Genomic DNA, 24,258 nt, shown 5'->3' with positions numbered 1-24,258 from the left:
TGCCCCTATTCCCTGCAGTTACAGGGAAGCCTGAGAAGGAGAGTATTTAGCTTTTCCTGGTGGGGGTGGGCAAAGGAAAAGAAAGTTGGAAATGAGGATTGGATTAGCCAATTCATAGTGTCAGAGTTTCAGCCTATCAGGACTCTATCTTTGCCTTTTTCTCTTGCCAGTCACAATTAGAGTGGAGATTCTGCTCCTGAATCAGCCACCTGATGATTGTACTTGGACCACTTTAACACCCACTTACTCCTTATAAAATCTTCCTGGCCCCAATTAACTACTTGGCCTGCCATCTGACATAGCCTGGATGCACTTTCTGTTGCTTCTAGCTGCTGGCCCCTGGAAGCACCTGACCACCTTTCAGAGCCTAGAGACTCCATCAGTCCCCTGGCTCTGCAGAGGTAAGCTTCTATTCTGACAGGGCCTGTTTTTACATGGGTCATTTATAAGCATTGTGTGTGTGTGTGTGTGTGTGTTTGCATGTACAAAAAAGGGGGCAATTGGACCACATTGGCCAAGAACATTTTAATCCTATGCTAGGTTTAAATTTAATAAAGTAGAAGGTCTTCTAAAAATATTACCATGGCAGATAATATCTGTTTTTATCTTCTTCCCCCCAGTAACAGAACTGTGACTTTCTGTGCAGCAACCATGCACCCAGACAAAAGACTTTTTCATTCTCAGATGAAGAAGACTTTATCCTCTTTTACAGCTAGGTACAGCATGTGATTAAGTTCTGGCTAATGTGATATAAATTAAAACATTGTATGGGGTATCCAGAATGTTTCTTTAAAGAGAGAGGGCATATCGTTCTTTGTCCTTTCATCCGTTTTGCTGCCTGGAGTGCAGATGAAATATCTGGAGCTCCATCAGCTATTTTGGGCTATGAGGAGAAGGACTATACTTTAGGGATGGCCAAGAGCTGACACTGCCTCTGGATTTCCCACCTCCAGAGTAATAAACTTTCTATTTAATCTATTGTAATTTTTAATTTTTATCTTATTTTCAACTGAACATGACCCTAAGTAATTCATCTACTTTTCATCTGCATGCTAACTCTTTACATAGCCTTCCCAGGTACATTATTTTCTTTTCAACAGATAGGAAAATATCCGTTTTCCTGTTCATTTTTTTTAGCTGGTCCTAGTTCTAGGAGTGTGAGATCAACAGCAGCCATCAGAAAACTGTTGACCTACAGGGCTGGAGACTGTGAAAAAAACAGAAAACATTGGGTTCAGGAAGCAAAAGATGATTATTTCCAGAGTTAATGACAACTTTGGGGGATATGATTTTCGTGAGGCTAGGCCCTTACTCTCAGAGATACAACTCTTCTTCACCATCTCATTTCCCCATCCTGAAAATGATATTTTGGTCTCTACCAAGAACTTTATATAAATATTTTCTTGTGGAATTTTTTCCCCAAAATAGAGCTTCAGCAATGTTTTCATTCCCAGCTGATGGGCTGTTAGACTCATTGTGGGTATTGCTCAGTGAAAATCCTTCGCTAGTAGGCCTGCTTTATGGTAGAAATTGTAGTGGAGGGATGGAGTAACAGTCCTTGTGCTATAGCACTCAGATGCCACCTGCTCCACTTTGTTCCAAAGTAGCAATTGGCCTACAGCCCCCCAGAGTTATTATGTTTCTGCCTTGTTCTCTCTCCTCTTCCCCATATCCTCTAGCACAACCTTCCTCTACCCCGAATTCCATATTGGGTTATCTTCAAAAGCTGGGCTGGCATTTTTGCCAGGTTCTCTTCTCTCCTCCTCCTGGACCTGGCTAATTGTAGCATGGCCCAGCCTGACCCAGGTCTTCCTTGAAACTGCCTGTTCTACTCAAGAAGCTCAGCCAGCATAGGATGTCTCTTAAGAAGCTGACATGTTGTTTCCTAGCAGGTGCCTTTAGAGAGGGGATGTCTCAGAGTAAAGGAGGCATACTGCTGGGGTCTAAGCAGAACTCTGTTTTCCAAGGGCAATGATGAGGCGTTCATGGTTCTTAGATGATTTAATGACAATAATGGTTTTTCTTATCTCTTATTCATGTTGTTACTTGTGAGGTATTTAGGGTGAATTTTATAGGTATGCTTTCCAAGGAGGAGAAAGGAGCAAGAACTAACATTTATCGAGCATGCAGTAGGAGTTAGGTTCATATACACTGGATCATATCACAGTGGTTAAGGGCATAGTTTGGAGTGAGTCAGTGCTCGATTCTACACCACAACTACCACTCCCTGGTTATGTGACTTGGGCAAGTCAGTAAATGTCAGATAGCACATGCTGCATAGGCTTGCTGGGGGGCTTAAATGTGAAACACTTAGTTCAGGACCTGATCTAGAGTTAGTGCTCAGCAGATATTATTATTATTGTGCACATTTTACATATACAAAACCTAAGTCTCAGAGAGGTTAAATAACTTACTCAAAATCCCACAGCTGGTTCTGGAATTCCCAGATTAATGTTCATCCAATTACATTTTGCTGCTGAGTGCATACTGCTTGTAGGTAGTGGCCCAGTTACAAAGGTTTCCTGAGACATCTAGTCTAGTATTATCTTCTGATAAATGATCTTTGGGCTAAATACACTTTCCCTGGGGGTTTTGGAGGGGTAGATACAGGAAAACCATAGATTGGAAAATATTCTGCCAGCCCTGATCTCATTGATCTGTGAGGGCCAGCTCAGGGGTAGGCTTCCCAACAACCCTAGAATCTCCAAAAATCCCCAGCTCATCTTCCTGTCCAGTCATTTCTCAGAGCTTTAGGAAGCAGTAAGATGCCCTGTAGCCATCATAGGCCTGGAAACTAGACTTGAGCTCTCTGGTCCCCTGGGAGGCAGCAGAGTACAGTGGCTGCCAGCAGAGGCTTTGCAGTCAGGCCCAGAGAGATCCCAAGATCATTGCTCAACAGCTGGAACACCTTGAACAAGTCACTGCCCTTTCTCTCAGCCTCATTTTCATATCTGTAAGGCAGTGAGGAACATAATCCAAGCCTCCACAATTTGTTATAATAATTGAACCAGAATGTAGGTAAACTGTCAGGTGTTCCACAAATAGTAGCTCTTATTAATATTATTTTAAGCATGACTAATTGAAGAGGATGTTCTAATGCCCTGGAAAAAGCAAACCATCTGCCTTACCCACCCATCTACCTAGAATGAAAAGCAATTCAATCAACGAGCCTTCTCTTGGGCTGTTAGGACTGAGAGAGTGGTCCAGCTGGGCAGGCTCAGCCTAGAGGCTATTCCCCACTTCCCAGTTGCAGATCTGGTCTCTTTCACCCTCGTAAAACGCTGTAGCAGAGCTACCCAGGACAGCCAAGGTCTCTAGGCTTTGGGAAGAGAAGGAGCCCACAATGGCCATGACTGCTTTCTTACCTTACCTAGTCCCACTTCGCAACCCCCAACCCTCCCAGGACTCACACTTTCTGAGGCATGTAGGCTGGTCTGGGATCCTGGAGTCTGGCCAGCATGGTGCCTACCTAGATGAGCTGGCTCCCCTGGACACCCCATCCTGCAGTCATGAGACCTCTGTAAGGATTCCTATCAGCCAGGCAGGCCCATGTCCTTTCCAGCCTTCTCCAGGCCCACCTGATTTAAAAAATTGTTTTCTTTGGACAATGTTGACTTTCTTAGCTTCTCCCACTTTGTACTAATTTTTCTTTTTAGTTGCCTAGAATGATGTAAACTCTGCAGTGTGAGGGTTAAGAATATGAGCTTCTAGGGGAGGTAGCTCTGGTTCCAATGGCCATTTTTTCATACTGCCCACATGTACTTAGTGAGATGGGCACTGTATGGAGCATTGGGCCTCGTAAGCCCTCATAACAACCCCATTAGATGGCTGCTGCCAACATATGAGGACATTCAGGCACGGAGAGGTAAAGTAACTTTCTAAAGGGAGCATATGATGAGGTCATCATAGCATAACAGAAGCAATGCAGGGACCCAGGGACCCAGGGGAAGGCAAGAAAAATGAGAGGAAGAAAGCAGATGAGGAATGAGGAGGAATGAGAGGTAAATATTCTTGCCCAGAGCCTGTCTCCTCAGCCCCAGGGATGTGGGGTCCAACTGATTTAGCTACTTCCCTCAGTTTTGCCAGGAGGAGATGTAGGGGAGGGAAAAGGAGATCAACAAGGATTGAAGGGAAGATTTATGAAGATGCAGAAAGGCCTTTCCAGGGAAAGAAATGTCTGAACAGGCTTGGCAGACAGGATGTGATGGGTGCTTTATTTCCCTGGGGGACCAGGGAGCTTGGGAGGAGGATGCCGCTTTCACTGGTCACTCTCAACCATTTAATTCAGAACCTGTGTTTGGATCCCAAGGGAGCTCAGGCTCCCAAAGTCATGAATATACATAAGCCTAATCCAGCATTAGGGTTAATAAGATAATGAAGGTGGCACCCTTGATTCCTTTGGTTGCCAGTTTGTCTTAATTTTTTAATTAATGAACAATTTCAGATGTCAAAGCCTTGAGACACGGAGTAATGCAATCTTTTCTGAGAGTTCTTCATCTCTTCCTATGTGTGATTTCCACCCCACCCCGACACCCCACACCCCCAGTGTTTCAGCAGTTTCCTCTTCTCCATTCCTGAAGAACCTGCATTTCCTTTTCCCAGCTCTGGTTTTGGCTTCCTGTGTGCTAAGCCTTTGCAGTTGTCATCATGTCTTCAGGATGCATTTGATAGGTACAGGAAGTCACACCAGACGGAAGATGGAACCAACAATCAATAAAAAAAGAACTATGTTTCTAAGAAAAATGCATCATGGCTTCCCACAGGAGTTGTGAACCATATGTCCTAATATCCCTGGAACAATCGGTCTAATTTTTAGCTCTTCTGCTCTGCCCTCCAGGCCATCTCAACAAGAAAGAAAATAGATCTTTTAACCTGCTGCTCCCCGGCTAATGATCTGTAGTAAAGATTGTCTTTCCTTTTAACTCATTCATCAGATACCACAAAATAAAATACGTCCCTCCTCTCCCGCTAGCTTTATTTCTCTCGGCTACTAGTTTAGTATATTTATGGTGTATGAGTCATCAAGCTGCCTCCTGATTGGATAAAAACCAAGCACCTCTGAGACCGTCAGTCAATTACAGCTATTCTCAGCTTCATTCACAGATTTATTAGCTTGCACACACACAGAGAAATTCATTCGGCAAAGTTCATTCATAAAAATTTCAACACGCTGCGTATCATCCTGCACATCTCAGCTTTCGGCTGCAAATGGGCTTCTGAAAAAAGCTCCGAGAGGAATCCAGGAGGGAGGGAAGCTCTGAGCGAGGGTAGGCAGGCTGGGAGGGGATCTGAGGAACACGGACCCATCACAAGTCAGTGAAACAATGCGGAGCAGCGCCCGTCGGTAGTACTCCTGGCTGGTGGCCCAGAACGGGATGCAAGACAAGATCTTCCAAGAGAGGGCAGCCTTTGGAATCAACGAACCCAGGCAAAAGGGCCTTTGGTTCATAGATACATTTTTTTTTCCTTTTTAAATGAACAATCACTGGAACAAATAAAGGGTTAATAGGCCAGTCATTTGCCCCGCCCTGTGAGAGCCGAAGGGAGCAGGTTCGAAAGTTCCTGTGTGCAGAACAGAAGGCTGGGGTGAGGGTGGGAGTCGGGTGCTAAATATTTCTACTAGGCTCCTGCAAGGCTAGTGATGCAGCGGGCCCCCCTGACCGGCTCTCGCCCGGGTTCTGCGCCTAAGAGTTGTCCGTGAGCGACCCGCGCCGCCGGGAGCCTGGGTCTAGGCTCTCCCGACAAGGATTCCAAGGCGAGAACACTGGTGCCTCTGCCTGGGCCAGGGAGGGACTGAAATCAGAGCAGGGGAGGCGTTTCCCCCATGGGCTGTCACCCTTAAGGGGCCGGGAGCCAAGGTGGGCGAGCTCGAGAGCAGAGTTGGAGAGGTGGCTGCTGCGAGTTGCATCGGGCGTTGAGGCATCTGATGTCTGCACCGTTTATCTACCAGACGACGAGGCGATTTATGCAACAGTATCCTGTTTCAGCACTGCCAAGGCTATGCGAGAACGCGGCCAGGACAGCCTGGCAGGACTCGTGCTGTATGTAGGACTCTTCGGGCACCCCGGGATGCTGCACAGGGCCAAGTACAGCCGCTTTCGGAACGAGTCGATCACGTCCTTGGACGAAGGTAGCTCCGGAGGCTCGGTCGGGAACAAGGGCTCGCCGCAGCCTCCCCACCCCGCCCTGCCACCTCACCTGCCGACTGAAGATGCCACCTTGCCGTCGCAGGAGAGCCCCACCCCACTGTGCACCTTGATCCCCCGCATGGCAAGCATGAAGCTGGCCAACCCGGCCACTTTGCTGAGTCTGAAAAACTTTTGCCTGGGTACCAAAGAGGTGCCTCGGCTGAAGCTCCAGGAAAGCCGGGACCCAGGTTCCAGCGGCCCCTCTTCCCCAGAAACCAGTTTAAGTAGGTCCGGGACTGCACCTCCACCGCAGCAGGACCTGGTGGGACACAGGGCAACCGCCCTAACCCCTGATTCGTGCCCGCTTCCTGGCCCTGGGGAGCCAACACTTAGGAGCAGGCAGGACAGGCACTTTCTACAGCACCTGTTGGGGATGGGCATGAACTACTGTGTGAGGGTAAGTCCATTTTCCTCTCTGCCCTCTAAGAACTTCCGTGGAAGGGGGCATCTTCTCTGCTTTCTGCAAGGGGTCTAACGTTACCTGCCTGGGTTCTGTGTTTGGACAGGACATGATTCAACTGGACCAAGGCGGAGGGGAGCTGGGTTTATATATGTCCCTACAACTATCTGACTTGTACTGGAGTCAGGCAGCCTTTGGTTCAAGAACATGAACCGGTGCTAACTTGTAGGACATGAACTTGTGGGTACTTGGCAGGTGTAGAGGCAAGTTCTGATAGAGGCAGCTGATGGCACCACTTTGTCCCCACTGGACCTAGTATTCTGGCCAAAAAGAGTCAAGGACTTCAAATCTGATCAGTGATTGAGACCTGGTAGGTTATACTGGCCATTGTATTTTGGATGAATACAGTAAAGATTTCTGTGCTGTAGAAACACATGGTGTGTAAGGGGCTTGAATTATTCTTTAAAAATTTATTTCAGCATTTAACAAACACTTCTCAAAACATGTCCGAGTCTCTAACCTTGTGCCAGGAGCTAGTCTTAGCTCTCCAATGCACATTTATTGCCTTTACTGCCTACGCTGCAGCAAGTAGGCCTTGTCCATGAGCTATGGGCAAAATCAAGGTCCTTACTGGCCTTGTATCTGTCCTTGCTCGGTCAAGATTTGGGCAAATGAAGATTTGGCCTGTGCCCTTTTGTAGCTCAGATTTCAATGAGATCAATGAATACATGCGAAATACTAAGATAATAATACTTAGCAATAGATAGCTAATATGAGAATGCTGAGGGAATTCAGAAAAAAGGAAAGATTATGTGATCTGGGATTCATTCAGATGGGGAACCCTCAGGAGAAGATGAATCTTGGAAGAAATGTCAGATCTGAGTTGGCAGAAAGGAGGGGATTCCTGGTAGGCCAAGAATAGGAGCAAAGTCACTGTGGTGGCTGCGAGGGAGCATCACACAGGCTGGGCCTTATGGAAGAGGAAGGGGAATGCTGGAGAATAGTGGGTGACTGAGGGAGGGGCTGGCTTGTAGTACTCAAACAAGTATGAGTTGAATAAAGACAAATAGAGATCACGGGTAGCTTGGGAGACCGAAGTTGACTGAAGCTCTTAAATGCCAAATGAGGAGATTGTAAATACTGTGATTGGTAAATGAGAATCCTCCTAGGTTTGTAGGGCATGACTTGCTGAAAGCAATTTTTAAAAGACCAGTCAGTTGATTTATTTGACATGGATTGAAGCAGGGAAAAATTAGAGACTTGGAGGACAGTAAGAAAGATACTCTGAGAGTTTAGGTATGAGGCAATGAGAACGCTGATTAAGGTGGAGAGGAGAGAAGGAGGTGAATGGTAAGGCATTCTGTGACAGAAGAATGAGAGAAGCCTCAACAACCCTGGGAGATTAAGCAGATCATTTCAGATCATAATATAACTAATAGAATAGTGAACATTTATGGAGCAGTGGGTAGATTGATTAGTTTGTTACCATTGTTGTTTCTTGGGGTTGTGATTGATTATTGATGGAGGGTTGTAAAGGGTGAAAAAAAAAACTTTCAAATTGAAGTCTCAGAATGACATCAGTGATGCCAATGACTGAAGCAGAGTAAATTAGGAAATTGACTCATTTTAAGTTTGTTTTTGACATATTAAATTTAATGTAATGATTTCTAAATAATGCTAATATGTAGGTAGACAGTCATATAAAACTGGCACTCAGGTGAGATGTCTGATCTGAAGGTATACAGAGCTAGCCCAAGAACTGTATTACAGACAATTAGGATCTCAGTATTACAAACAGACAATTAGGATCTCAGGGAAGGTCAAATAATAAACACTGGAAGGGTTACAGAGAGAGCAGGCTTGGGCAGTCCTGGCAAATGGGTAACTAAAACCTCTAAAGCAGATAAATGTATGGGACGTGCAGCTCTCGCCCTCACCCACAGTGACATGGCACATAATGGAAATATTTTCATGTTTCTACTCAAAGTTCATGGGCATATTCTCATTTATCAAGATTAGGTGTATGCCAGGCCCTCATGGGAAAACGAGTGACTCTCCAAACCTGGGCTCTCTGCACTTGCCTTACCATCACCTACACATCCTCTAGCCTCTGCCTCAGCTTTCCTTTCCTCTTGTACCTCCTGCAACCTCCCCATACCCACACACCTGTACAATTTTAAATGTGAAAAGAGTTGCTGTGTGATCTCCAGTTTCCCTAGGGAGTGCCTCCTCTGGCGTTTTAGATTTTTAACGGGGGCAACATCTGTCTTTTCATGGCAATAATCACTGACTCCAGAAAAAGTGCTGACCCCATGACCCAAATGAACCTCACAAGATTGCCAATATCCGTGATGTCCGATACAAGCTAATGACATCTCTTATGAAGTCAAAATACGTGAAAGAACTTACTTATTAAGTTTTATAGAATCCTAACTTTGAAAGATGGAAGACTCAGAAGTTATCAAGGTCAATTCCTTAATGGTGAAACCAAACCCCAGGTTTTTCAAAGGCCACACAGATGAGTTAAAGCAGAGTGAGATCTAGAGCCCAAATCTCCTGTGTGCCATTCTTATCTGTCTTCACCACAGGTTTCCATCCTGGTTGTTGTTCTGTTCCTCAGAATTCTTTTGAGATGTGAACCAATTTTGAAAAACGAAATGCTAAGCTATTAATTTACAGTAAAAATATCATACCAAATGAACCAAAGTTGTGAGCTCTGTATTCCCATCTGTAGGAAAAAGCACATAAAATATTTTAAATCAAACCTTGCTTGGTAATAATGGATTCATAGGAGAGAACTGAGAGAAAGATGATCTTAATGGCTAGTTGACACAGGGCTGGTGGATTTAGGGGCAAAGTTTACAGGAAAAAAGCTGCTTCATATTCTACCTTCTTATCCATATCATGTGACTGCTCCCCTCCCTGCCCCAACTTATTTGCTAATCCATTCATCCATTTATTCAACAAATATGTATTATGAATCAATTATGCAGCAGGAACTGTTCTAGGCACTGGGCATCCATGAACAAAACGAATCAGTTCTAAGCATCAGTAAACAAAAGAGACCAGGTCTGAATCATTGTGAAATATTTTAGTGAGCGGAGATAGGTTCAATTGAATAAATGAAAAAATATACTATTTCAGATGGCATTAAGTGCTATGGAGAGCAATAAAGTGGGGTAAGTGAAAAAGGCAGTAGCTTGGATGGGAATGGAAGGTATATTCCTCTTGGGTAAAAAGTGGGATTGTTATAGCTACTTTTTACTTTGTTTTCTTGCATATTTTCTCTTTATGATAGGGACTATATTTTTCATCTGTGCTAAGCTAGAGTTGACTTTGGGTTAAATATTCTTTTTAAAAAATGGTTCTTCATTTGGTCTTATGATGTAGAATAAATTATATAGCTGAAAACACTTTATGAATCCTGACCACCTGTTTTGAGTAACTTTAACTGAAGCTCAGACTTTGGACCACCTGAAGGTCTCTCAGGGAAGGGGGCCTAGCAAACCATTCTTTGAAAGATATTGAGCCAGAAATAGGACAGTGAGATCCCAGTCTGGGCAAAGTAGTGAGGTGGGCAAAGCCCATTAAATGGTGTCAAATGTGACTTCATTCTCCCCATAAGACTAAGTCTCTTTAGAGGCCTTTCCAAGTCCATTCATCCATCAGCAGACATTCACTTAAAGGTCTCCCAGGTGCCCCACATAGTGGGGAATGTGGAAAATCTACAACGTGACAGTGTTCTCCTCTTTAAAATGAGAGAATTGGCTTGAAAGCCCCCTCACAGCACCAGTATTTAATGAATGTAGGGTTCCTTTCTCACACGGGAGGTGTTGAAAATGTTAGTTTCCTTTCCAATTCTCAACTTGGCTCAAAGACTTAATAAAGCAGAGGCAAAGAAACCAACCTTGACGAGCTTTGGCAGGTAACTGCAGTGGCCCTCACCACAACCCCCTGAGGAAGGCCGTGTTCTCCAGGTGAGGACACTGAGAGCCCAGGTGTCTGTGATCCACAGGATACTTCACAACTAGTAAGTAGCAGACTGAGGATTCCTAACCAGGTGTGTCTCACTCCAATGTTCCTCCACTTCCCAACCTCTCACTTGCCTCCAAGCAAGACAGGCAGCCTCTGAAGTATGGGAATGGAGTAGCGTAGATGAGAGGCCACACTGTGCAGGATAGCCTCATCATAGGACCAGCCCATGAAACTTGCCTTGTGATATGCATTTGCATGATTTCAGTCTCTTCACTTCAGCCCAGCCCAGCCAACTGTTTCCCAGATCGCATTAGTTTCCTAGGGCTTCTGTAACAAGTCCCACAAACTGCATGGCTTACTACTATAGAAATCGATTCTCTCACAGTTCTTGAGGCTGGATGTCTGAAATCAAGATATCAGCCAAGTCACGCTGTCTCTAAAAGCTCCGGGGGAGGAATCTTAGAGCTCTTCCTTGTCTCTTCTAGCTTTTGGCAGTTGCCTGCAATTCTTGGTGCTCCTTGGCTTGTAGATGCATCACTCCAATCTCTGCCTCTGTCTTCACATGCATTCTCTCTGTGTGTCCATGGCCAAATTTCCCTCTTTTTTATAAGAACATCAGTCACTGGATTAGGGCTCACTCTCATCTAATATAATCTCATCTTTACTTGATGACATTTGCAAAGACCCTATTTCCAAAGAAGGACACACTCACAGGTTCTGAGGGTTAAGACTTGGGCATATCTTTTTTGGTGGACATAATTCAACCCAAAACAGTCCCCAAGAACATTTATTGCAATGTGTTTGCTCACATAGGCCTTCTTGGGTATCAAGCTCATCAGATTTGTGTGCAAATAGAAATTTGTGTTGAAAGATTTTCTTTACTTCCTTTATAAATCCCACAGTATACTCTTACTATCCATCTTCTCCTGTCTAAGGTATCTTATCACTGACCCAGTAAACTAGTATTGTCAATCATCTGTTGTCTAGACTAGATGTAGTCCACAGTACCACAATGTTACGTCTACCTCAAGTAGCTTTTCCATAGGAGAATACAGGTCTAGGAGTTTGGAGACGTGTATTAAAGTAACGGCTCTGACACTAAGCTGTGTGATCTTGGGTGGGTCACTTCACCTCTGTGGGCCTCATTTTCTCATATTTAAAAGAAGTTTCAGCCAGGCACAGTGGTTCATGCCTGTAACCCCAGCACTTAGGGAGGCTGAGGCACGCATATCACTTGAGGTCAGGAGTTCGAGACCAGCCGGGCCAACATGGTGAAACCTCATCTCTACTAGAAATACACAAATTAGCCGGGCATGTTTGCATGCACCTGTACTCCCAGCTACTTGGGAGGCTGAGGTGGGAGGATTGCTTGAACCTGGGAAGTGGAGATTGTAGTGAGCTGAGATCATGCCACTACACTGCAGCCTGGGTGACAGAGCGAGACTCTGTCTCAAAAGAAAGAAAGAAAGAAAAAGAAAAAAAGAAGAAGTTTGAACAAAATGCTGCTTAAAATCCTGAGACTCCAGGTCTTCTTTCCTACCTGTTTGAAACCCCTTACTATTAGGATCTCTTTTGGTTAGAAAGAGTTACCTTGAGGAAATAATGTTTATCCACTTTATGTTAGCAGAGAAGAGAAAGAATGTCCTTCAGGGATGCATTCACTTCTATTTTAGCACCCTCTTACTAACACTGAGCTGGCTTCACCAGTAAGGCAGAAAGGAGGGTGTTATACTGGCATGGGTGGAGGCAGTAAGTTTTAGAGAGATGGAGGGTGGTAGAACAGCATCCAAGAGTAGAATTCCAGGGAGGGGTGAAGGGTGGGCTAGTTCGGGGGCAGGCCAGGGTTGGAAGAGGTGAGCGATAGTGGATGGGATTGTGGGAACATGGCATTCCTCACGTGTCTGGCCAGCTAGGTCTGACTGGACTTGGTGTCCAACAGGAGGACTGCAGAAGTGACAGAAATTAAGCCATCTCTATTTTCTCTGGACAAAAGAGCCAAGAGAAAAAGGCCTTGCCACACACATAGCCTGGTAACTCTAACCTTGAAAGAGGGAGATTTGTAACTCCAGGAGACTCCTGGAGAGACAGTCCCATGGTTTACACAATGAAGCCAGACCTGGGTCGCTCAGGTACCCACAGCAAAGAGACATGGCTTTCTGCCTTTGTAAATTTCCTTCTTTTCTAAGTTATTGGTGGTTGAGAGGGAGGTAGTATGGATGGGAGGAAATAATTCCAGCTAAAACTGATGACTTGGCATTGAGGGTATTATATTTTCCTTCCTATTTCTTTCTTGGAGTAGATGTGGAAGTAGATTCTGCTGGAACTTAGAGAAAGCCTGGCAGGTTTGACCCGTTCCCCTGTTCTTCTCTCTAGACCTTCACATATCCCTTGGTTGGTCCAGTCCTTTCATGCCCCTGGACACTAGAGCCTTAACTGCAAGAGTCTTAGAGATCAGTGAGTCCACACACTTCATTTTGCAGTTGAGGAAACTAAGACTCAGACATGTGAACTGACTTGCCCCCAACCACACATCTACCAGTGGTGGAGCCCAGAAAAGAGCTCCCAGTTCTGTGTACAGCACTCTATTTTCTACCTCCACCTTGCTTCATCTTCCCCCACTTCCTGAAATAAATGTGCTACACCAAATGCCTCTACATGATTAAAATGCTGCGTGTGCTTTTTAGAAAGATAATTATAAAAACTTCTTTCTAATGGGAAAATTGTCTTAAAATAGCAGTGAGAAGAAAAGAGGGAGCATAGAAGGGTGGCAAGGAGACCAAAGAGCACTGGCTTGGCCAGTTTCAACCTTTTGATTAAGGAGGTCCCTGCGGGTGGCAGTGTGTCCATGTTGGGCCAGGACTTGTTACCACATGCAGGGACTGGCTCCCATTTCATTCATTGCTGCAACCCTAATGACCTTAGGGTCATTTCCCCAATATGGTTTCCTCTCATTTCCATGTTCATATTACTCTGAAGCCAATACGGTGTTATCATATGGAGGGACCGAACCAAGCCTGGATCCCAATATGACAGTCCATCACCAGGAGAGTGATCTAAATGATGCACACAGGCTGCCCCACACCCCCCTCCTACCCAGCTTCACTCACTTACATCATCTGTCTACACCTGAAGGTGGCTAGGTTTGCACACCCACCCGTGGTATTGGAATGTGAAGACATTTCTAGTCCCTTTGTCTTTCATTTTCCCCTTCAGAATATGAGGGAAAGAAGCTTAGAATGTCCTCTTCCTGGGTAAACATACTGGGATGTCTTTCTTTTACGCAAAGGGACAGAGTACTGGGGGCTGCATGAGACCCAAGAGAGGGATCCTGCCTTCTCAACTCATGGAGCTTTTTCTCATTCTAACAATGTTGCAAAGAGTTTTTAAGGATGGTAGAACTCTAGGATTAGTACAGGCTGTTCCCATTTCATGAAGAGATTGCGGGTGAAGAGTTAATTTGTACAGCAGTTCTTTGAGACTGAAATTTCTCAGAGAAATAAAACTAAAACTTGATAAGCCTTCTCATACAGTTAGGGACAGGATAAAATAACAAACTGTATGTACAAGGCTTAGCACAGAGCCTGTCTCACAGTAGGTCCCAAGTGGAGGGAAGAGAATGGATTTCAATAGCCTAGGGGTGCCTCTGGGCCGAAAACTCAGGATAGACTAAACTTGGTTTTGGCATTTCCCCACATTCCTTTGGCATACTTTCTCCTGGCCAGCAGCGCCACCCTGGCAGAACTTTCTTCCCTAAGTCTTGCCTTGTGCTGCTCACCAGGGAGGGCCTGCCTGCCTTCTTCTCTAAAGCTGCCTAATGTTTATCCGCTAGTCCCCTGCTCCTCCAGTGCAGCAAAGCGAAAAGCATCTGCATTTTGGAAAGATGTTTATTTACTTCATTGACTCTTCATTGTAGTGTTTCCCAAAGTTTGCTGAGGACCACCTGTATCAGTTAAAAATGCTTGTTAAAATGCAGATTCCCAGTCTCTATCTTGGACTTACTGGACCAGAATGTCTGAGGCTGGGGCCCAGAAACCTGCGTTTTTGGCAAACTGCTTATGTGATTCTGCGGCAGAGAAGATTTGGGAACCTCTGCTGAGTCCAGTCAGAGCAATGGTTCTCAACGGGGGATTATTTTGCCACTCAAGGGACATTTGGTAATGTCTGGAGACATTTTTAATTGTCATAGCTGGGAGGGGAGGTGAATGCTACTGGCCTTTAGTGGTTGGAGGGCAGGTTGCAGCTAAACAGCCTGCAAGGCCCAGGGCAGCTCCCACAACACAGAATTGTGAGGTCCAACACATCAGAAGTGCTGAGGCTGAGAAACCTTGAGCCAGTGGGATGAAGTGTATGAACCCGGGATGTAGATTAGGAGGCAATATTAAATGGAAAAATAAACAACTGCTCAGTGATTCCTGTAAATCGAATCTAAGCCACTTCTACATCTTCTCATTTTCTTCTTTCCCCTCTTTTAAATCTACAGATTCTCTAAAAATTATAGTTCACACCACTTTCCACCCAAACAATATTCCTGTGGCTTCCACATCATGATCTCAAGTCATGGGATGAGGGTGAGCCACATGAGCCATATGTTGCTATGAGCTACTCGTACATCAAGGATGTCCACATTAGGACAGATTCTACCTTAACCCAGGAGCACTCGGGCTAAATGACATTGACAGGCTAGCTTACTTTCTTTTTCTGTGGAGGGAGATGGAAATATGAGATTTTATTATAATTTATTTGGAAATATAGGAACATAACATCACATTCTCATTAACATAATAGCTATGATTTGTTGAGCTCTGTGTATGTTGCAGGAAGCTTGCATCAATTACCTCACAATGACCCTGTGGAGTGGGTAGATGATGGAGAGGAAACTGACACCAAGAGAGGCCCATTATCTGGCCTTGATGCTTATAAGTAGCAAGCATCAGTATTGAAATGGGAGTCCAACATGTCAACTCCACTACTGTAGTTTGCTTTACACAGTGTTTGTTTTTTTTTTAACTTTTATTTTAAGTTCAGGGGTACATGTTACATAGGTAAACTTGTGTCATGGGGGGTTGTTGTACAGATTATTTCATCACTCAGGTATTAAGCCTGGTACCCATTAGTTATTTTTCCTAATCCTCTCCCTCCTCTCATCCTCCACCCTCTGATAGGCCCCAATGTGTGTTGTTCCCCTCTATATGTCCATGTGTTCTCATCATTTAGTTCCCACTTTTAAGTGAGAACATGCAGTATTTGGTTTTCTGTTCATGCATTAGTTTGCTAAGGATAATGGCCTCCAGCTCCATCCATGTCCCTGCAAAGGACATGATCTCATTCGTTTTTATGGCTGCATAGTATTCCATGGTATATATGTACCCCATTTTCTTTATCCAGTCTATCACTGATCTTCATTTAGGTTGATTCCATGTCTTTGCTGTTGTGAATAGTGCTGCAGTGAACATACATGTGCATGTGTCTTTATAATAGAACGATTTATATTCCTTTGGGTATATACCCAATAATGGGATTGCTGGGTCAAATGGTATTTCTGTCTTTAGATCTTTGAAGAATTACCACACTGTCTTCCACAATGGTTGAACTATTTGCACTCCCACCAACAGTGTATAAGCATTCCCTTTTCTCCACAATCTCACCAGCATCTGTTATTTTTTGACATTTTAATAACCATTCTGACTGGTGTGAGATGGTATGTGGTTTTGATTTGCATTGTTCTAATGATCAGTGATGTTGAGCCTTTTTCATGTGATAGTTGGCCACATGGATGTCTTCTTTCGAGAAGTGTCTGTTCATGTCCTTTGCCCATTTTTCAATGGGTTTTTTTTCTTGTAAATTTGTTTAAGTTCCTTATAGATGGTGAGTACTAGACCTTTGTTGGATGCATAGTTTGCAAAACTTTTCTCCCATTCTGTAGGTTGTCTGTTTACTCTGTTGATAGTTTCTTTTGCTGTGCAGATAGCTTTGTATCTTAATCATGGTATCCTACTCTTACTAGTACCTTCATTTTCACAGGGAAATGCATTAAGATTTTTAACAACTAATTTACAAGTAAATTTTAAGAGCGGAGCCTGTCTTGGGGTTGAAAACTTCCTCTAGTTAGAGGGGTTGACACTCCAATTGAAAAACCTATGTGCTTTAAGGACAACCCCAGAGATTGGATTTTTACCCTTAATATCATCAGAAAATAATTTATTATATATGAATCATTTATTGGGAAGTGGTAAAATGCATAATTCAAACTTAATCTTTTTTAACCTAATGCCAATCCTAGCTCCTTGAAAGGCCATCGTGCCTCCCACATCCCTCTCAGCTTGGTTCCTTTAACCCTGGACTCAGAACTCATCTGATAGGTTAGACTACAAAGTTCTGTTTCATGGTGAGTTAAGCTCTCCAAGGTCACAGGGCTCATCGGCAGCAGCGCAAAGACAAAATTTCACATCTCCTTACTCCCAGGTCAGTGGTCTTTCCGCTACATTATGTGAATGAGACATAATTCTTGCATGAGGAGGTGTAGTAGGAAAGTAAAGCAAAGATGTCCACACACATTACTGTAATAAATGTTAGGTTATAATAAATGAAACCAAAGTGATACCAATGAAGAATTATGGGAGTTCAGAGAAGAAAGGGCACACCTTCCATTTGAGATGATTAGAGAAAGTTTCTTGGAGGAAGAGGTATCTTACCTAAGTTTTAAGAAATAGGTAGAGTTTCCATAGGCTGAGATGGAGAGAGAATATCCTAGGCAAAGTGAAGCCATGGAAGTGGGAAAGTGGAGGATGTATTTGGGGAGCAGTAAGTGATTTGACTTGGTTAAACAGTGCAAGAGGCATATGTAGGAAATCAGAAGGAAAATAAGATGGACTGATACAACAAGGTTGTATAGTACCTGAAAAGCTGGGTTTTCACCAGAAAGCCACTGGATTTTCTTTTAAATGGGGGAATGACAAATGCAGAGATATGCTTTAGGAAGATTACATGGGCTGCAATGCTCAGAGAGGATGCAAGAGGAGGGAGCCTGGAGAAAGGCAACCAGAAGAAACAGAGTGGTAACAAAGGCAGTGGCACTGGGAAGAGAGGGGAAAGATGGGACACCTAAGGGAGGAAGAAGCCACCAGCTTCTCACCCCTTTGGAAATGGGTCACAGGCAGGAAAGTGAGGGGGTAGGAAGGATGGGGCTGGGGATGAGTCCCATTGTACACCTGCTGTGTTCAAGGTGACCCCAAAAGCATCCAGGTGGAAATCTCCAGCAAAAAATAGAATAGTTAGAACTGGGGAGAAATTATTTTTGTTGTTATTGTCATCAAGGCCCGTGGCATGGACAAGGCTGCCACAAGGAGAGGGTAGAGCAGGATTTAGGATTTAGGTGTTCTATGGAAAGGGGAGGAAGGGAATGGGCAGTATGAGGAGCAGGATGAAGAGAGGACAGGTCACCTAGGGAGAGGGTGGAGAGAGTTTCCAGGAGAGAGAGGTTGGTCAAAACCATGTCAAAATCCATGGAGTGTTCAAGGAAGATGAGAACTGAGAAAGAACCTCAGGGCTTGGTCTTTTGTCTTCCTACTCCTACCCTCCTCCAGGATATTAACGCCAACCATCGCGACCCAAGCACACCAGTGGATATCCCACACCTCCACTGTCACCTCCGCCCACTCAGTGAATGGTGCCTCCCTGTTGTCCAAGTCAGAAGTCTGGGGGCATTCTAGACCACTCACTCTGTCTTGCTGCACGCAGCCTCCTCTTATCACAAACTGTCAATTCCACCTTTATGACATTTCTCACACACTCCCATTTCCCTCCATCCCCACTGCAGTTTCTAAGGTGGGCTCTAGTATGCACCATTTTAAAACTTATTAGATCAGCTTCTCATGGAGCTAATATTCTGTGAAACACAGGTTGGGAAACTCTGCTACTATAGCTTTCATTTGAAACTAGGAGATCAATAATCATAATACAAGGTAGAAAATGATATATGCCTATAGACACAGTCATATACATCAGTGTGATAAAGTAGATATGTCTTCTATCTGGTGGAGATGTCTTCTAGCTGAGTAATCAAGGAAAGCTTCCTAAGGAGATGGCCTCTGAGATGGTCCCTAATGATCGGTTAGAAGTTTAACCATAGGGAATATATATATATGTGATTTTATATATTATCTAAAATATATATGAAATTTAATAATATATAAATTTTATATATAATAATATAAATACAATTATATAATATAAAATTATAAATACAATTATATAATATAAAAATATAAATACAATTATATAATATAAAATATATACAATTATATAATATAAAATAAACACATATTATTATATAATTACGTGTTTACTATATTATAAAAATATATTTTATATGTTTATTGTATGTTAATAAATATTTATTGTATTATATTTATATTATTTATTAATAATAAATATTTTAATAATATTAACATATTATTTTATATATTATTTCATATTTCATATTTCATATGTTAAAATTATATATAATATATAATCTGCATATTAATATATTATATAAATTATATGTATAATTTATAACTTGTATACATTATAAAATTATTAATATACTAATTATAATATATAAATATCACATAATTTATATATATATTAATTTGTAATTATATATAATTATAAAATTATATTACTTTACATATATATAATTTTTTTAAGGTATTGTAGATGAGGGAACATAGATAAGGAATTATAGGTTATCCGCAAGGGAGGGCACCGATTTTAGTTGGGCCAGAGTAAAGGCTGCTGGAAAAGAATGGTGGGTAATAATGCTGAGATTCGATCCAGATTATAACAAGTCTTAAGCATCAGCCTAAGAAGTTTAGGTGTCTGAGCAGAGGCATGAGGATTTGCGCTGCCAAACAAAGTGCCTTGAGGTGGGGAAGCCCATTAGGAGGAGATTACAGCAATAGTCAAGGTGAGAAGTGTTTGTATCAAGGTCTTGATACAGGCAATGACGTAAAGAGATAGAGAGATCGTGGAAGAATAATTTGATGAAGAGGGAAAGGGGAGAGGGTAGAATTCAGTCCAGCCTCCCTAAGGTTTTTTTTTTTTTTTTGAGACGGAGTCTCACTCTGTCGCCCAGGCTGGAGTGCAGTGGCATGATCTAGGCTCACTGCAAGCTCTGCATCCTGGGTTAATGCCAGTCTCCTGCCTCAGCCTCCCAAGTAGCTGGGACTACAGGCACCCACCACCATGCCCAGCTAATTTTTTGTATTTTTAGTAGAGACGGAGTTTCACCGTGTTAGCCAGGATGGTCTCGATCTCCTGACCTCATGATCCACCCGCCTCAGCCTCCCAAAGTGCTGGGATTACAGGCGTGAGCCACCGCGCCTGGCCAGCCTGCCTAAGGTTTTGAGGTAAGTGGCCTAGGATGGGATGGGAGAGATGCCAGTGGAAGACACAGGACTACAGAAGGACAAGCAGTGTTGAGAGGGAACGGATGAGTTTCCATTCCCAACATGTTGAGTTTGAGGTGGCAGAGTCATCTAGATGAGAGCGAGGTGTGTGATTTTTCTTTTTTGAGACAAGGTCTCGCTCTGTCACCCAGGGTGGGATACAGTGGTGCAATCACGGCTCACTGCAGCCTCAACCTCCCAGGCTCAAGCCATCTCCCACCTAAGCCTCCCAAGTAGCTGGGACTCCAGGCAAACACCAACAGGCTTGGCTAATTTTTAAAATTTCTGTAGAGACTGGGCCTTGCTATGTTGCCCAGGCTGGTCTCAAACTCCAGGGCTCAAGTAATTCTCCTGCCTCGGCCTTCCAAAGTGTTGGGATTATAGGCGTGAGCCACTTCGCCCAGCCCAGTGTGTTTACTATCTGCTTAAATTATGTGATTTCAATAGCAGTTACAATTGCAATATACAGGTGCCATATACAGCAATTACAATGGCACAAACATAGCAGAATTCTTGGTAAGCCCACAATTCAAATACTCACAGCCGAAAGTGTGGACATATTGGTAGCCTGTTGGCTTCATGCAGCAAGTTGTCAACTGGAGATCAGTCAGCAGAGTTTTATGGTATTGAAGTTTGTGTTAACAATTCAGCAACACGATTTGTTGGTATGTCTCACAATGCGTTTCCTATTTTTGTCATCACATGTAAATGCTTTGTTGTATAGCTTTAATCAATGAGCCCATTTTACATTCAATTGTTTTTCTACTAAACTTGACAACAACATCTTGCCCTTGAAGAGCAGAGAGCATTTAACGAATGCTGTTGTACTTACTCTCAAAATGGTTTCTGTTCAGGGAAAATGATATATAGAGAGTGTCCCAGGGCAACCTAGAAATAAAAAACACAGCTAGGAATACAACAGATATCTTGGCTGCCCATGCAGAATCCTATCCAAGACCCTGTGTATTCATGAGGTGAAACTGAATCAGCAACGAGAAGTGTGTCTCTGGAGATGGAGGTTTAAATTTAGAAATTCATCTATGGCCTTTTCCTTTATAAAGAAAGCCAAAACATGTGAGTTTTGAGTTTCTCCCACTGTTGTCAACATTTTTATCAGTTGAAGACTGAGTGAAGATGCCTTGATTTTTGTTTTTATTGATAACAACATCAATCTTCTAGAGGGCCCTTTGCATCTCCATAGCATTCTGCAAACATTAAACAAATTATAATAAAGGGTGTTACAAAAGCAGGTGTAATTTTTTTCAATAGCTTTTGTTCGTCATTTGGAAAAAATACATATCTTTCTCAGGTGTGATGACGTTAACTATCAGAAATATGCTGGCAAAAACCAAGATACTTTATCCACAAAGTGGATATATTTTAGCTCTTATTTACCCAATGCTTCTAGGGACTCAAAGGCCTCCAGGATCCTGGTGAAAGAGATTGTTCTCTCACTTGTATTTTTTAAATAGAGGAGTCAGGACAAGAAAAAAGGATGACAAGCAATGACTTTTTGAGGGGTAATTGCACTATTAACAGCTTCTTTTGTATTCTTTCAGACTTTTTTTCCTAAGTGTTGCATATTTGTTTATACACACAAATATAATTGTTGACACAGATGAAAATTATACTGTGCATGCTGGTCTGCAATGTGTGTGTTTTTTTCTCTCTTGTGGATTAGGGCACCCTTGCATGTCAGTACCTGTTGATCCATCAGTGGCAGGAGAGTGTCTTGGGGAAGGGGTCACACTTCTAGCCATTCCTTTATTGAAAGACAAGACCCAGAGGTGCTGGATGACCCTGGCCAGAGGCTGGTCTGTTTTCATGCTGATTTTCTTTTGGCTTCTGAAATAATGTTAAAGATACTCATTTTGGCCAAATGAAGACATACTTAGAAATAGTTTTTGATTTGAAAAAATATGTATCTTGGAAATACTGACAGTTTGAAATAAAAGACTAAAACTTTTCAGAGTAGCTCTAACTGAAGCCTTATCCCCTAAACCCCCCTAGCATAAGCATTATATATAGCTCATAGGAGCTCACACAGCCTATTTACATAATACCGGACTCTCAGGACCTGTCTAAGTTATGTCAAGTGTCTCTTCTCAACCTTTTCAAATGCAGAGGTGAGTTTAAAAAAATGTTAATCCATCTGAAATAGATATCTGCTGTTCACTTAAAAACAAAGAAACTCTTATTCAACACCAAATCTTGAATTTTTTTATCTTTTATGACAAGCAGCAATAAGTTGCAAAGTTCTGTGAAATAAAGGCAAGTATCATATCATTGTGCCTAGTCCAGTGATAGGAATGTTCTGAGGAGAGAATGTTCCAAATGCATTGCCCAGAGAGCAAGAAAGATAAGCAAGGAATGGGGAACAGCCATCCAGTGAAAATCTCAACATGAAACAAGTGAAAGAGATTCTGGCCTGGGATGTGTGATAAATCTCCAAATTTCTCTTCAGAAAATGTAAGAATCCGATTTTACAACTAGGCTGTCACTTAAGAAAAGAAGGAGGAAGAGGAGAGGGAGAGGAAAGGGGGAGGAGAAAGAGAGGAGGGAGAAGGAAGAGGAAGGATGAGGAAGGACGTGGGCATTGCTGTGGGAGGCCCCTGGGCCCTGGCAAGGAGTGAGTATTGATTCTGGAGGCCTCCAGGAAGCATAATGTGCACAGTCATGGGTAATATATTTATTTATGATTTATACCCTGCTGACTTCCAAAAAGGTTTGAGGTGGCTCACCTGCTAGTGAGTTAATGCTTCCTACACACACTGAGCAACTCTAAGCAAGTGAAAGAGCAGAAACTCTGTGAGTCATCACCCAACTGTTTAAGTGATAAGAGGGAGAAGGGAGCTATTTCTTCTGAATAAGATGCCCACAGACATTGTCAACACTCACCAGTAAGAATCTTGACACAGTAAAGCTCATTTAGTTGACATCACTAGGCAATCATTGACTTTTTCAGATAATTGAAGCTTCTCCCTTTAGATGTCAGTCTTCTAAAAATGTAGTATTTTACATGCAAACCTCTGTATAATGAAGATTATATGCTTCCTTCTCTTCATAGACAGATGATACTGTTTGAAAAAAAATTTTGGGAGGTAAATGTCAGGTTTTTTTCTAGATCTATGGTTTATTTTTATAACAGTTTTATTGAGCTATAATTCACATACTGTAAAATTCACTTTAAGTGTACAATTCAATTGTTTTTCATATAGTCAGGAAATTGTGCAACCATCACCATTGTCTAGTTTTAAAACATTTTTAGCACTCCAAAGAGAAACCCTGTAACCATTAGCAGTCACTCCCTCTTCTTCCCCTCCAACCCCTGGCAGAGACTAATCTACTTTCTGTCTCTGTGGATTTGTGTTTTCTGGCTATTTCTTATAAATGGAATCATATAATATGTGGTCTTTTGTGTCTGGTTCCTGTCATTGAGCAAGTGTTTTCAAGATTCATCATGTTGTAGCATGTGTCAGTTCTTCCTTTCTTTTTATTCCAGTATAATTGTCCATTGTATGGCAATACCACATTTTGTTATCCATTCACCAGTTACTGGACCTTCGGGTTGTCTCTACTTTTGGGCTATTATGAATAGTGCTATAATGAACATTCATGGGTAAGTTTTTGTGCAGACATGTGTTTTCAGCTTTCTTGGGTGTACACCCAGAAGTGGATACTGATTGGAATTCAATCTCCTTTTTTTTTTCTGATGGAAATGGAGCCTTCATTCTAACAGTCATGGAATGCAATGGTTGGTTGCCCCTGAAGTCTGGATTCCCAAGTGGTTGAGCTTTTTGAACTTATCTGACTATATTTTTATACTTTATCAGATTTCTTTTGTTCAGTCAGCTATGACTTTTTGCTTTTCAGAGTGAGTCTGTCTCTGGGAGGACCCAACATTTCAATCTGGGCTCTTGAGCTCTGGAGAGGACAACCTGTTACCACTGTTATCGAAAGCAAGGGTAAATGGGCTCTGAATGAAAGACTGGGTTGCTCTCCTAAGAGAAAAACATAAGCATAAACATTAGTGTTGACTTAGTAGTATTTTTAGATGTTTTTGGGTGCATATTTTTGTATTCTTAGCCATGCTTAGGACATTTGAAGTTGTTAGGTGTAATACTTTCAGTAAGGTGTTATTGTATAAAGACTCTACTTTCAGATAATGGGGATTAAAACGTTACTTTTGCTGACATATAGGAAAGTCTATTTAAGAGCTGCTGAACTGATTCGAGTAAGAAACCTTTTCACAGAGATCTTTTTTGGT

The 24,258-nt window shown here is 42.7% G+C and overlaps 1 protein-coding gene across 4 annotated transcripts in view; it reads left to right on the top strand.

The window, feature by feature from the left end:
* The window catches only part of SHC4 (SHC adaptor protein 4), a 159,848-nt gene that overhangs the window by 16,070 nt on the left and 119,520 nt on the right, over positions 1-24,258 (top strand). The window contains exons 2-3 of one of the 4 annotated variants that reach the window (XM_055098720.2): positions 171-401; positions 4,603-6,585. The exons of 2 other annotated variants lie outside the window; for them this stretch is intronic. In XM_055098720.2, the coding sequence (XP_054954695.1) occupies positions 6,001-6,585 (585 nt within the window). In that variant the 5' untranslated portion in view covers positions 171-401; positions 4,603-6,000. The remainder of the gene's footprint in view (positions 1-170; positions 402-4,602; positions 6,586-24,258) is intronic. One more of the 4 variants, XM_003831487.5, reaches the window with a different exon arrangement.

The sequence above is a fragment of the Pan paniscus genome, chromosome 16 (assembly GCF_029289425.2).
Source record: "Pan paniscus chromosome 16, NHGRI_mPanPan1-v2.0_pri, whole genome shotgun sequence".
Taxonomy (NCBI): domain Eukaryota; kingdom Metazoa; phylum Chordata; class Mammalia; order Primates; family Hominidae; genus Pan; species Pan paniscus.
This window is presented reverse-complemented; position numbering and strand designations above follow the sequence as displayed.